Genomic DNA, 12,158 nt, shown 5'->3' with positions numbered 1-12,158 from the left:
CATATAAAGACCCAACCCATTTACCAAATATGGACTTTGGTATCTAACTTAGTATCCTCGAAACTGAATCATTGAAGATTATCTGGTAAAATGAAAGCTGATCATTTCAAGTATGTTAACTATCCTTGTCTATTTCTAGAATATAAAACAGAAATAACTTCTGTGTACTTGAAATTGTGCTACTTATGTTCAATTTTCCGATTCTAATAAAACTAGAATATAAAAGGTCATTTCTTGATTTTTCTCTATACACAACTTCTCAATGTGCAGCAGCTAGACAGAAAAGGCCAGGTCTTGGGCCAGAGTGTGAAGACAAATGAAACAGAATATATAATAAGAGTAATACAGTCAGAACCCCCTGACACAGGATTCCATTTCATTACTAACAAGTGTAATTCAACCGAACAAGCTCATTCAAGCCGCCCTGGTTCTCCGTTGTTCCCAGTCTTCTTGTAGATTTGTAAATTTAAAAACCATCTAGTTTAACTATTTCTAGATTTGTAAACTGTAACATCTCTATCCCTAAAAAGTTGTGTATCAGCTAAGAAAAATTACCTGACTGTAATTTATGACTAGTAGTGGGAAGCCCATTTGCAGGAACTGGTTGGGACTTAGAGGGGGGAAAAAAAACACAACTTCTTGAAAAGGTAAAATAGCTTAAAGCATTTAATATCTAAACAAATCAATCTGTTAATAGTAGTCACAAAATATGCTTAATATAGAAACCCACATTTATGTCTTTAAGAAAAAGAGTAAATTGTATTTTACCTCAAACATAAATTAACCCACTTAAAGAATCTGCAGCGGTCAAAATCATGGTGAATTTTAAACAACTTCAGAATAAAATAACCTTAAGTACTTTATACTGCTTTATATCTAAAAAATGCTTACAACTTCTCATAAAAATAGTCTGAGGCAACTATTTTTTCTTTTATTCTTTAACAGACATGTTCAACATTATGGGCAACATTCTTAAAACCTTAAGCTTCACAGACTTTCAGACATTCAAATACTATGGTCCCCTTTGATGTGCAGGTTTATTCAGCTAGGGAAAAAAAAAAAGGAAAGCATGGTAGACAACTTAATACATTTTCACCAAATTGAAAGTAGTACAAAAGTTTTAAGATTCTACAGAACTACACATCGTACCTAACGGATCATTAAAAATAGAAGACAGTATTTTCTTCAGCAAATAAAACAGCATACTGGTATGCTGTTAATGCATACTTTTTAGTATGTACTGTCATAAATTATTTACAACTTCTACTGTGTGAAGAGAACTCGAATGTAAATTTTCTGCAAAACTGGAAAAAAGCAATACAAAATTTGTGAAAGCCTGTGTTTTATATTATACAAAAGTAAGCCAGTTTTTCTCTTCCAATACCAGACATTATATGCAGTGGTATTCTGGACGTATTATAATAACTCTTGGGGATGTTTTAATGCTGGCGGTAAGTTTACAGGCCTTGATTCTTCATCAAGGAGTACCAGATCTTCTATCTCACTGCCTCTGTATTTCCTTTTACATATCTTTACCACTACCTTCTTCTTGAGAAATAACTTTAGTGCTTCTCTTGATGCAACAGCTTTTGCATTTTCTTTGCTTTTTCCACAGCCAGTGCCCAAATACACAGACTTGCATCGCAATTCACAAACAATACTTTCTTGGGAGCTTTTATTTTGAGGCAGATCTGCTAGTTCTTTTAGTGGAACAAAAAACACATCCAGTGTTGCCTTTAGAGCTTCGATAGCTGCGTTTAGGAGCTCTCCATGATTCACATTGGGACTAAAGCCACCAACAGCTACCAACTTCCAGGCCACTGTCTTATACAGTCTGTTGAAAAAAGGTTGTTTCTGCTTCACATCTTCATTGGTTAATTTGCAACAGGAGAATTTAACAGAGCTCTCACTTGACTGTGACGTACTTTTAGAAGGCAACTGTGAGGTGCTAGTCTGAGAACTACTCTTCGAAGCCAGTTGGGACACGCTGGCTAAGGAAGTGCTTTTGGAAACTAGAGATCCGCTGGTCTGGGGGCTGCTCTTGGACGCTAACAGTGAGGCAGCTACCTGCGAAGTGCTTTTGGAAGTCAGCATCGAGGTACTTGTCGATGTGCTGCTCTTGGGAACTAGTAAGGATGTGCCTGATGAGGAACTATTTTTAGAAAGAGATGCTGAAACACTGGCCTCTGAACTAGTTTTGGAAGTTAACCCACCTGAAGCTGTCTCTGAACTAGGTTTAGAAGACAACAGTGGCAACTCTCCTTCTGAGCTTCCGGAGGAGCCCAACAGAGGCACCTCAATCTCTGAGATGCTTTGAGAAGAGGAGACCGAAGAGCCTTCCAAAGCACTCTTTTTAGGTGATCCGCTTTGTTGTCTGGAATCAGCAGACGGGGTCACATGACTATTCACACTGGATTTCAACAACGAAGAAACAATGGATGCTGAACTGTGTTTCTCTGGAGCTTCTGATTCAGAAGCTTTTCCAGACCCTGCCGCTGTTACCTGAGAGGAAATGCTGCTGCTACTTTGGCTAGAAAGAGACCGATCTCCATCACCTGTAGAGCTATTCTGACTCGAGGTGCCAGAGCTGCGCCTGGAGTTCCCACCACTCTCCGACTTCGCAGATGCCCCTGCGCACGCAGAGCTGTTCTCCGGCTGAGCCAACGCACGTTCTGTTTTGGCAGAAATTTTTGCGTGATCTTGCTCAACTGCAGAACTGTTTTTTCCTTCGATGATTCGTTTTTTCGCAGGCTCTTCTACCCCTTCTGAAAAGGAGGAAAACAGACAAATGACTAAGTCGAGCTCATACAGATCAGCTGAAAGTTTACAAGACACATACTTGTTAAAATAAAGGCACGAGGCAAAAGTATTTCAGGACTAGCAGTTTCTTTCAAAAGTGTGGAATAACTTGCATAAGTTCTTAAAACGGGGTTGGATGACATCATTTAATTTCTAATATTAAAAAAGTCAACAGCACAGACAACATTTGACACTTGAAAATCTAAAGCAGTCAAAGGAAACTATCAAAACCAGGGCCTAAAACACACAGACACATAACGTAGGTTTAACATTCCAACTTGATTATTAATATCGTAAAAATTCTAGCTTGTTAAAAAAAAAATTAGTAATAACAGTAATTCCTAATGGTATCAAACTTATGTTCTAAACTCCTATGTATGTTCACATCTATGATCTGCTAACCATTGCTACTCGATATCCCTCTTTTCTTCACCTTGGCAACCAGTTCGTCTCTTGTTGTATGGATTGGAGCATCTGTCACTTTGATGCCTTCAGCCATACTAAGTATTTTATCCATAACTTTTTGTGGGTACCTGGAAAAGAAAAAGACCCTTAAAAAAATGCTTTTTAGTGTTTTTTTTTTTTTTTTTTAAAGCTACTACTTCGGCAATGCAAGAACAGGCCACAGGAACTGCATTTCCTGGTTGTAATCAAGCAAGTGCGCCGACCGCCAGAACTTTCGGTTTCCTGGAACCCCAGAAACAAACGCTCCAGGGCCTGGGGGGCGGGGTCGCTCCTCCCCAAGCCTTCAGTTCGGCGTCCCCCACGAGAGCGTGGTCCGCCCACAACCCGAGCAGACGCCCCCCACCCAACCCGGGGGCCGGTTGTGGGTCAGGTCGGCTTCGGGCGGAGACGCCCTTCTCACCCTCAGAGGGCAGCCAGTCCCGCAGATTCCCGCGCTTCCCCACTTCCCGCTCCCCGCGGAGGCTGCGGGCCCCAGTCCGGGGGCGGCCACCAGACGCGGGGAGCGGGTCAGGGGCGCCGGCTCACTCACCGGCACCCGAGGAAGACGTGGTTCGCCCAGGCCATGGAGAAGGAGACGAGCTGCTGCAGCTGCCGATTGCGGCTCCCGCTCTCGGCGTCCGCAGCCTCCTCCGCGTTGGCGGCCGCCGCGCCGCCCGTCGGGGCCAGGTCCCCGGCGTTGCGGAGCAGAAACTCGCGGCGGTGGCGCCAGTGTTTGTCAGTCTCGCCGTCGCAGCGCAGCGCCTCCACCCAGGCGGCCACCCGCGGGTTCTGGCTCAGGTACTCCGACACCTCCTGCGCCATGTTGGGCCTGCGGGTCGCGGAAGCCGCGAGCAGACGCTGCTCCGGGAGAGAGGCGGGCTGCGCGGGGGCGAGCGGCCCTGTCACTGCGGCCTGCACCGGCGGCCCTCCGGAGAACGCCCCTCGGGAGGCCCAAACGCCAAACAACAGCGCCGGCAGCCGCCGAACCGCCCACTTCCGCCCGCCGCCGGCTCCTTCCCTTTTATAACCTCGCCGCCGCCGAGCGCCCGCGCGTCCTTCCGGCGCGAGCCGGCTCTCCCAGGACGCTTTGCGGCGCCCGAGCGCCCGGGACGCCGCCGCTGGGGCGGGCGGCGGAGGGGCGTCCGCGGGGGCGGAGGGGCGTCCGCGGGGGCGGAGGGCGGGTGGGCGCTGAGCGCTCGCGCCTTCCGCGCCTTCCGCGCCGCCGGGGCGGGGCCCCCCGGTCTTCGGTTCCAGCCCCGCGATCCGGCTCGGCTTTGTGACGCCGCGCGCGCTCCCGCCGCCTCCCTCCCCCTCCCTCCCCCTCCCTCCGTCCGCGGGCCCGCCGCGGCGCTGGGCGTGGGGGCGGGGAGGGCCGGGTCGGCGGAGGGCAGCCGGGCCGGGGCGGGTCAACCCCTCGCGTGCCCCCGCGTGCCCCCGCGTCCTCGCAGAGCCCGAGGCGCGAGTCCAAGGCGAGGTGTGCGCGCCTCCGCCGCGGTCGCTGGTTTTCAGCGGGGCCGCCATCAACAAAAGCGCGCCTCCATCTTTGGATCGTGTCAGAAAACAGCCCGCGGCGCTGCTTCGGAGGTGGACGAGCCGCGGCGTCCCGGACTGCTAAGGACTTGGGTCCCCGAGAGTCACAGAGCGTAACCCCCAGCTGGGCAGATAGCCGGGAGGCAGCGTGCAAAAGTGCCTGCGTATCTCTGTCCCCCCAAACCTTTCCCCCTTTAGAGCTTTTTTCCCTTGCGTTTTTTTTCTACTTTATAATATCCACACTTAAAAACATTGCCGCCGGCTTGCTTATCGCTAACGATTTCAATTTCAGGTATATGTGTTTTCAAGATCAATACATTGTAGTAAGGTAAAATAAGTGCTGTGCAATAATGATCAGTTACGAAGTAAAAAATAAATTTTCTTTCCATTAAACATTTATGGACTTGGATTCAAAAATGCTTGAATCAGAATAATCAAGCCCCAAAAGTCACACTGGATAAGATTTTTTTTAACGTAATTTATGGACATACTGGAATAATCAAACCATTCTGCTATTAACATGAAAATAATACCCACTTTCCTGTTATACTAAGTGAAACTTCCTACAAACAGGCACAAGGGAGTTTTGAAGCTTGGGATTTTGCTTCTAATTGTGTTCTTTCCTCTTCAATGAAAATTTCTGAAACTTGAGATGAAAGGCTTCAGAATCTGGGAATTTAAAAGACAAATGGTAACGGTTTTTGCTTTCATGAGTTCTTTGGCATGGGGGAAGATGACGAGTAAAAATCCCTGATCACATACCTAGATCCTATGTGTGCATTTTAAGCCAAGAATTTTCTCACTTGTCTTCTTGTTCCCATGTAGCCTTCCACCTGTGGGGTTCATTGCCTTGAGAGGAGAGTAATACCTGAGTTCCCAAATAATTTTTAAAGTTACAGTAAATGCAATGTGGCCTGAAAGGCAGAGTACTTTCCAAGAGCCAGAGGCTTGACACTAAGAAAAGATACATGTATTTCTCATTCCTAAAAAGTTTATTTTACATATAGAGAGATTCAGGGCATAGACCATGGACCACGGAGCTAGAAGAATGGTATATTAAATGGTAAATGTAATGGTATATTAAAATTAATATGGTAAATTTGGTAAATTGGTAAAGATTTGGTAAAAATGTTTACCATTTTTAATTTAAATGGTAAATTTAAATAATACCAATTTAAATGGTAAATTTAATGGTATATTAAAAAAGAAAAAGAAAATGCTTCTCACCCTGTGGAGAGAAATTCCTTTTTGGACTGTGGGAAGAATTCAGAGAAAAAAGGTAAGAGAATTTAGGAACATTAGTGAAGGTGAGGGGAAGTGTTGGCTCTGTCTGCACCTTGGGGAGAAGACAGCACATTTAGTTCCCTGAGCCACCATGGGTTGGCTTTTAGAAGAGTAGAAATGAGCACCGAAAGAACCTTTCATTGCTCTGAGAACTGACTATACCACCCCATTCCTTCTCCCCAGCACATACACACATGTCTCTCACAGGTCCTAGAGGAATTAAAAAAGTTACAGGGAGAGAGAGAGGAATGCTCAGGTGCCTCCCAGGCAGCATGATCCAAATGCATCTAGAGGATAGGACGGCCTGGGCTTCAAAGGAGAAAGCAGCCAGTTCTCAACAAGTCATGAGGCCCCTGAGATCCAGGTAGGGCCAATCAAGAGGGGAGAACCCCTCAAACTCCCCACCAGCGACCAATGTCACTTGTATTGGGGGATCAGACAGTTTGCTCTCAGTAGATCCCACAGGGAAGACAGTACAGAGAGAAGTAGTACAGAGACAATGCTAGGATGATACACAAGCCACTTCCCCTACCTCTGCCTGCCCCCCAGAAATCTGATCAGAGGACAGAGAGAGAATCCTAATAAACAGAAATATCCACTGCTACCCCCACCGAATTATGTTTTAAGCTGCAAGTGGCCGAATTCTCTTAATTTCATGAGATTAATTGTTTTCGTTACAAAGAAAAGCACATTCATTAAAATTGAAGCTCTGTTGCGTCTCTGGAGAAATCTGGTAAAAACTCCTGTGGCAAGCCGACCTTTATGCAAGATGGCTCCCCCACGTGGAGCAAGCCGAAAGGCAGGCTCCTGCTCCTGAGGGTGACTGCAGGAAGAGGACTTAGGACGTGTTGGGCACAAAGCCTGCACGTGGAGTGCGACAGTCTGGGTAAAGCAAATGCTCTAGTCAATGTCACGGCTGAGGTTATGGTTTGACTTGAGAAACAGTCCGCAGTGAAGGGAAAACGTTTACAGCAAACAATCTACGAGGTCACAAGTTAGTCAAACCACAGTGAAAAGATGAAGGGTCCTGCAAGTCAAAGATGCTTTAAGGAGACAGTGGTCCCCTGCCTCGGTAGCTGGGGAGAAGTCAGGAAGAGGAATACTGTCAACGGATGTAGAGGTTGGAACCCTTCCGGGGAGCTTAGCAAAAGGGTGGAGTGGTGGAGATAGACTCAACACGGAGCGAGTTCAGGAGAGGAAAAGGAGATGACTGACTGAAGGAGAGAAGAGAGGGAAAGCCAGAAAGGGTCATGGCGTCCTGACAGCTTTTAGTTGGATGGGAGTATCTTGAACGTGTTTCTCTGTGACTGGGAAGAGCCAGTAGAGGGAGAGTTTGGGGATCCTGAAGGAAAAAAGGGTAACAATTTCTAAAGGAGTGGAAGGGGCAGGGATCCTACATACAGGTAGAGAGATTAACCTCACGGGAGAAGGAGAAACACTTCCCCCATTTTCGAAGAAAATGTAAATTTGGAGGTGGGAGATGGAGTCCATGTGACAGAGAATGCCAGAAATGGACATTTTAGATTGGGAGCAAGCTGCCTAGATGAAGGGAGTTAAGTTCTGGCCAAGTTTTAAAAAATTATAGTTACACATGCTCACAGAAATGAAACTTTTCAATGGAAATAAAAGGCATAAAATGAAGGTAAAAATCTCTCTCCCTCTCATCCCTGGTCCCCCTCTAAAAATAACAGCATTTATTTACAAATGTATGTCATCTTCTGCCTTTGTTTCTTTGTGCAGTTATTTTTGTAACTAAGTTATATGCTAATGTTTCTCTTTCTTGATTTTTCAACTTTAAATAGTACTTATTCCCCCTTGGAATGTGAAAGATGATAAATCCATATCACTTTTACTATCCCATTCTTCTCCCAATTGTTGTTAGTTGCATTTTTATTATTCTTTTGTTGGCCAGCTGTCACACATTTAAATATACTCAATCTTTAATTTCTTAGTCTCTCAATTTTAGACAATCAGCTTTTGATCCCCATGTTATGTAAGAAAATTCTGGAAGATGGGGTGCCTTGGTGGCTTGGCCGATTAAGGGTCTGCCTTAGGCTCATGCTCTCTCTCTCTCTTTATTTATTCATTTGAGAGAGAGACAGAGTACAAGCAGGGGAGGAGGCAGAGGGAGAGTGAGAAGCAGGCTCCCCGCTGAGTAGGGAGCCCGACATGGGGCTTGATCTCAGGACTCCAAGACATGACCTAAATCAAAGGCAGATGTTTAACCATCTAAGCCACCCAGGTGCCCCAATAAATAAATCTTAAAAAAAAAAAAGAAAAAGAAAAAGAAAATTCTAGAGTAGAGACCATAATGTAGATATTTGGGCATTCAAAAAGTCTGGCTTGGGATGCCTGGGTGGCTCAGTCCACATTGCATTGGATTTCTTGCTCAGTGGGGAGCCTGCTTCTTCCTCTGCCTGCCTCTCCCCCTGTTGGCGTGCTTTCTCGCTCTGACAAATAAATAAAAATCTTTAAAAAAAAAAAAAAAAAAAAGCCTGGCTTTCAGAGAAAATGTAATTGCTAGTGGTAACTTGGCAACAGGTGGAAAATTCCAAAGTGTTCCTGTTTACCTGCAGGAAATTTGTGCCCTTTGTTTTTGCGTTAATCCTTAACATTAGTAAATGTCAATTTGTTAGCTGCTTTGAGAATTAAAAGACTGTGAAGTTACATCCTTCAGGGGGGTTAGCTTCCAAAATCAACCCGTAAATGAAAGATAGGATATGATTCCACTTTACCTTTTTCTGTGGCAAAGCAATGACCTCCATTTTAGAAAGACCCCTTGGGCATCTTCTGATGTAGAGAAGCAGAGAATTACGGACCATCTCTACAGGCTCACAGATTCTGGTGTGATTAATTTTCAGTGCAAGTGACGAAACAAATTATGGTTTAAAATGGCATCTGCGGGGCGCCTGGGTGGCTCAGTGGGTTAAAGTCTCTGCCTTCGGCCCAGGTCATGGTCTCAGGGTCCTGGGATTGAGCCCTGCATCGGGCTCTCTGCTCAGTGGAGAACCTGCTTCCTCTATCTCTCTGCCTGCCTCTCTGACTACTTGTAATCTCTGCCTATCAAATGAATAAAGTCTTAAAAAAAATAAAATAAAATGGCTTCTGCTTTAACACAAAGGGGATTTATTGGCTGTGTTTTTGACAGACTGGAGAGTAAAACATGGCATCCAATACTCAAATAATATAATCAGGAAGCCTGTTGGTCTTCATTAGTATATTTTGCTTTTTCTGTGGCAGCCTCAATCTCGGGCAAGCTCTCCCTGTATAGTGGCAAGATGGTTCCTAGTATTCCATAGTGTGTACATCCCCTCTAGCTCGGTAAACTGAGAAGATCTCTCTCTCGCTCTCTCTTTTTTTTTTTAAGATTTTATTTATTTAACAGAGAGAAAGAGAGAGAGATCACAAGTAGGCAGAGCAGCAGGGACAGAGGGGTGGGAAGCAGGCTCCCTGCTGAGCAGAGAGCCCGATGCAGGGCTCCATCCCAGGACCCTGAGATCATGACCTGAGCCAAAGGCAGAGGCTTAACCCACTGAGCCACCCAGGCGCCCCAGAACATCTCTTGATAGTTCCTGCCAACGTCCTGAGGTTCTTTTGGGAATCCATTTATCCCTTAAATAAGCACTCTAGCCAAGGGTATGAAATTCTCCAATTGCGTAGGTCTGAGTCATGTGTCTACCCTGAGAATAATAAAGCCCTTGAGTAGGGTCAGTATCACGCAAGGAAAAATAACAAACTAAATAAATCAAAGAGTTAACACTCAAGGAAATGGAGGTAACAGCCATATGAGAAGGATCACCAAATACCATAAAATATTTTAAAGAAAGAATGGTCGTAAGCAGTTTCAAAGGACACAAGACAATTGTCCTCTGTGAGGTCTTTTTATCAGGACGACTTCTTTCCTTCACAGCTTAGCCAAAGTGTAATATCTTTTTACAGCAATTCTTATGTTTTTTATATAGGATTATACAGAGTTTTCCTGAAAACAAGGTGATCTTTAGTTTTCGTGTTTCTCCTAGTGCTAACAAGATGAGGTCTTGTTATATGTAATTTCCCATCTCTATGAAACTCTTTACCTGTGCCTTATGCCAGAATGTAGGGGATTTAAATCCGGAACCAAAATACAGATTGAGATCAGAGAACAGTTCATATTTGGAGAAGGACAGTTTGAGTTCCCATAAAATAATAAACTTGATCTTGGCTCTTCAGAATCATGGAAAGTTAGAGCCTGAAGAGAACTGTAAGATTTTGTTTATTTTGTAGATGAAGAAACTGAAGGTCAGAGTGGCTAAGTGATTGCCCAAGATCAAACAATTCGTTAATGAAAGAACAAGAATGGGAGACCAATAATATATTGACTTCTGGTCTAGGACTTTGATCTGTCACATTTTGCTACTTGGTGAAGTTTAATTATTCAGCAATTTTGATGAACTCACAAGGTATAGAGGCTGGAAAGGTGAGCTAAAACTTGTTAAATCAAGGTGCTAAGATTATGACAGCAATAAACCACTTAGTTATTGGGCAGTTTGGTAACTAGGAGCAGGAAGGATATGAACTTTGTGCTTCTTTGTACCCATGGCTCCATTATGTGAATGTGCGATTGTCTTGAAACTACAAACAGCAGGGGCAGTAGAAAGGAACATTCCTGGAGAGATCGGGAAGCCAGCAGGTGACAGTAGGTAGCTTAACTTAGCGATTAAGAATATTGTCTTCGGGGTCCTGGCTGGCTTAGTCGGTAGAGCAAGCAACTCTTTTTTAAAAAATATTTTATTTATTTGAGAGAGAGAAAAAAAAGCATGGGTGGGGGGAGTAGAGGGAAAGGGAGAAGCAGACACCCCGCTGAGCAAGGAGCCCCACACACCCAACACAGGGCTCAATCCCAGATCCCCGGGATCATGACCTGAGCTGGAGGCAGGTGCCTAACCGACTGAGCCACCCAGGCGCCCCTTGGAAGCGACTCTTGATCTTGTGGTTGTGAGCTCAAGCCCCACACTGGGTGTAGAGATAACTTAAAATAAGATCTTTAAAAAAAATATATTGATTTTGGAGAAGACATTTCTGGGTTTGAATTCTGTCTCTATTACTTATCGCATGTGGCTTTGTGCAAATTGTTTAATTTCTCTTGGGGCACCTGGCTCAGTCAGTAGAGCATGTGACACTTGATCTCAGCGTTGTGAGTTCCAGCCCATGTTGGGTATAGGGTTTACTTAGAAAAAAACCCAATTTCTCTAAATTTCTGTTTCCTTAAACACAAAAAGGGGGTTCCAACACCTATGAATAGTAGGAAATATAAATGAGCTCATGTATATAAAGAGAATAGTTCAGACCTGATACATACTTTACACTCAATAAATGCAGTTTAGAAATACCTTGTGGGTTTTGGTTGGTCCTAAGCAGTAGTAATCATTGGTTTCTCTATTTATACAAATAACATCTTTGCGAATGAACTAAATTCAGGCAAGTACAAATCTCATTCCACAAACTCAAGGTGCACAAAGAAATATAACTATTTCTTTTTTAAGATTTTTATTTGTTTATTTGAAAAAGAGAAAGAGAGAAAGCAAGAGAGATCCAAGAGGGAAAGGGGGAAACACATCCCCACTGAACAGGGAGCCCGATTTGGAGCTTGATTCCAGGACCCTGGGATCATGACCTGAGCCGAAGGCAGACGCTTAACCGACTGAGCCAGCCAGGTGCCCCAGATATTTAACATTTTTCTATGATTGAATTCATTCTGTATTTTAAGGTTCCATTTCACCAAGTAATGGAGACTTAACTTCAGTCCATTCAAGATTTTGAGTATCCATTCCAGGGAGCTTACACAGTGTGGAGGCACGGAAGCTGAACGTGGGGGTGGGGTCAAGGTTAGGAGTTCCCCGGGCACCCCCTAAAACATTCATCTTTTTTTTTTTTTAAATCAATTTTTTGTCCTTGTAGGTCTATGTAGGCCTCTGCTTCATCCTGCTCACTCCTGTCGTAGGGTTTGTTTAAAAGTCAGAGGACTCTCCTTTGCTGTACTCAAGCCTGTCTCAGCCATGGGCTGTTCTCTGTGAGGCTGTTTGAGGTCTACTGGCCCAGACACAACGGGCAGACGCTCTAGT

General features: G+C 44.6%; 1 protein-coding gene across 2 annotated transcripts; it reads right to left on the bottom strand.

Annotated features, from left to right (window-relative positions):
- Positions 1–639: 639 nt before the first annotated feature.
- On the bottom strand, positions 640–4,371 carry LOC101684346 (CDKN2A interacting protein). 2 transcript variants are annotated; one of them, XM_004757694.2, is made up of 3 exons: positions 3,794–4,350; positions 3,202–3,332; positions 640–2,765 (listed from the first exon to the last, which is right to left on the bottom strand). In XM_004757694.2, exons 1-3 carry the CDS (start codon positions 4,063–4,065, stop codon positions 1,417–1,419), a joined length of 1,752 nt encoding a protein of 583 aa, XP_004757751.1. In that variant the 5' UTR covers positions 4,066–4,350; the 3' UTR covers positions 640–1,416. The 2 variants fall into 2 exon arrangements, with proteins under 2 accessions (XP_004757751.1, XP_012914429.1); XM_013058975.2 differs by having other exon boundaries at positions 2,694–2,765; positions 3,233–3,332; positions 3,794–4,371.
- Positions 4,372–12,158: the final 7,787 nt, after the last annotated feature.

The sequence above is a fragment of the Mustela putorius genome, unplaced genomic scaffold (genome assembly GCF_011764305.1).
Source record: "Mustela putorius furo isolate JIRA1106 unplaced genomic scaffold, ASM1176430v1.1 tig00003932_pilon_pilon_pilon:0A:0A, whole genome shotgun sequence".
Lineage (NCBI taxonomy): Eukaryota > Metazoa > Chordata > Mammalia > Carnivora > Mustelidae > Mustela > Mustela putorius.
Note: the sequence above shows the minus strand (reverse complement) of the source record. Positions and strands in the feature narration are given on the sequence as shown.

What these genes read in the sequence shown, in the direction of transcription:
- LOC101684346 (XM_004757694.2), bottom strand. Translation starts at nt 4,065, where the DNA reads ATGGCGCAGGAGGTGTCGGAGTACCTGAGCCAGAACCCGCGGGTGGCC. An exon ending in CACGTCTTCCTCGGGTGCCG is followed by an intron (nt 3,333 to 3,793) that starts GTGAGTGAGCCG and finishes TTTCTTTTCCAG; the next exon opens with GTACCCACAAAAAGTTATGG. An exon ending in AGGGATATCGAGTAGCAATG is followed by an intron (nt 2,766 to 3,201) that starts GTTAGCAGATCA and finishes CCTCCTTTTCAG; the next exon opens with AAGGGGTAGAAGAGCCTGCG.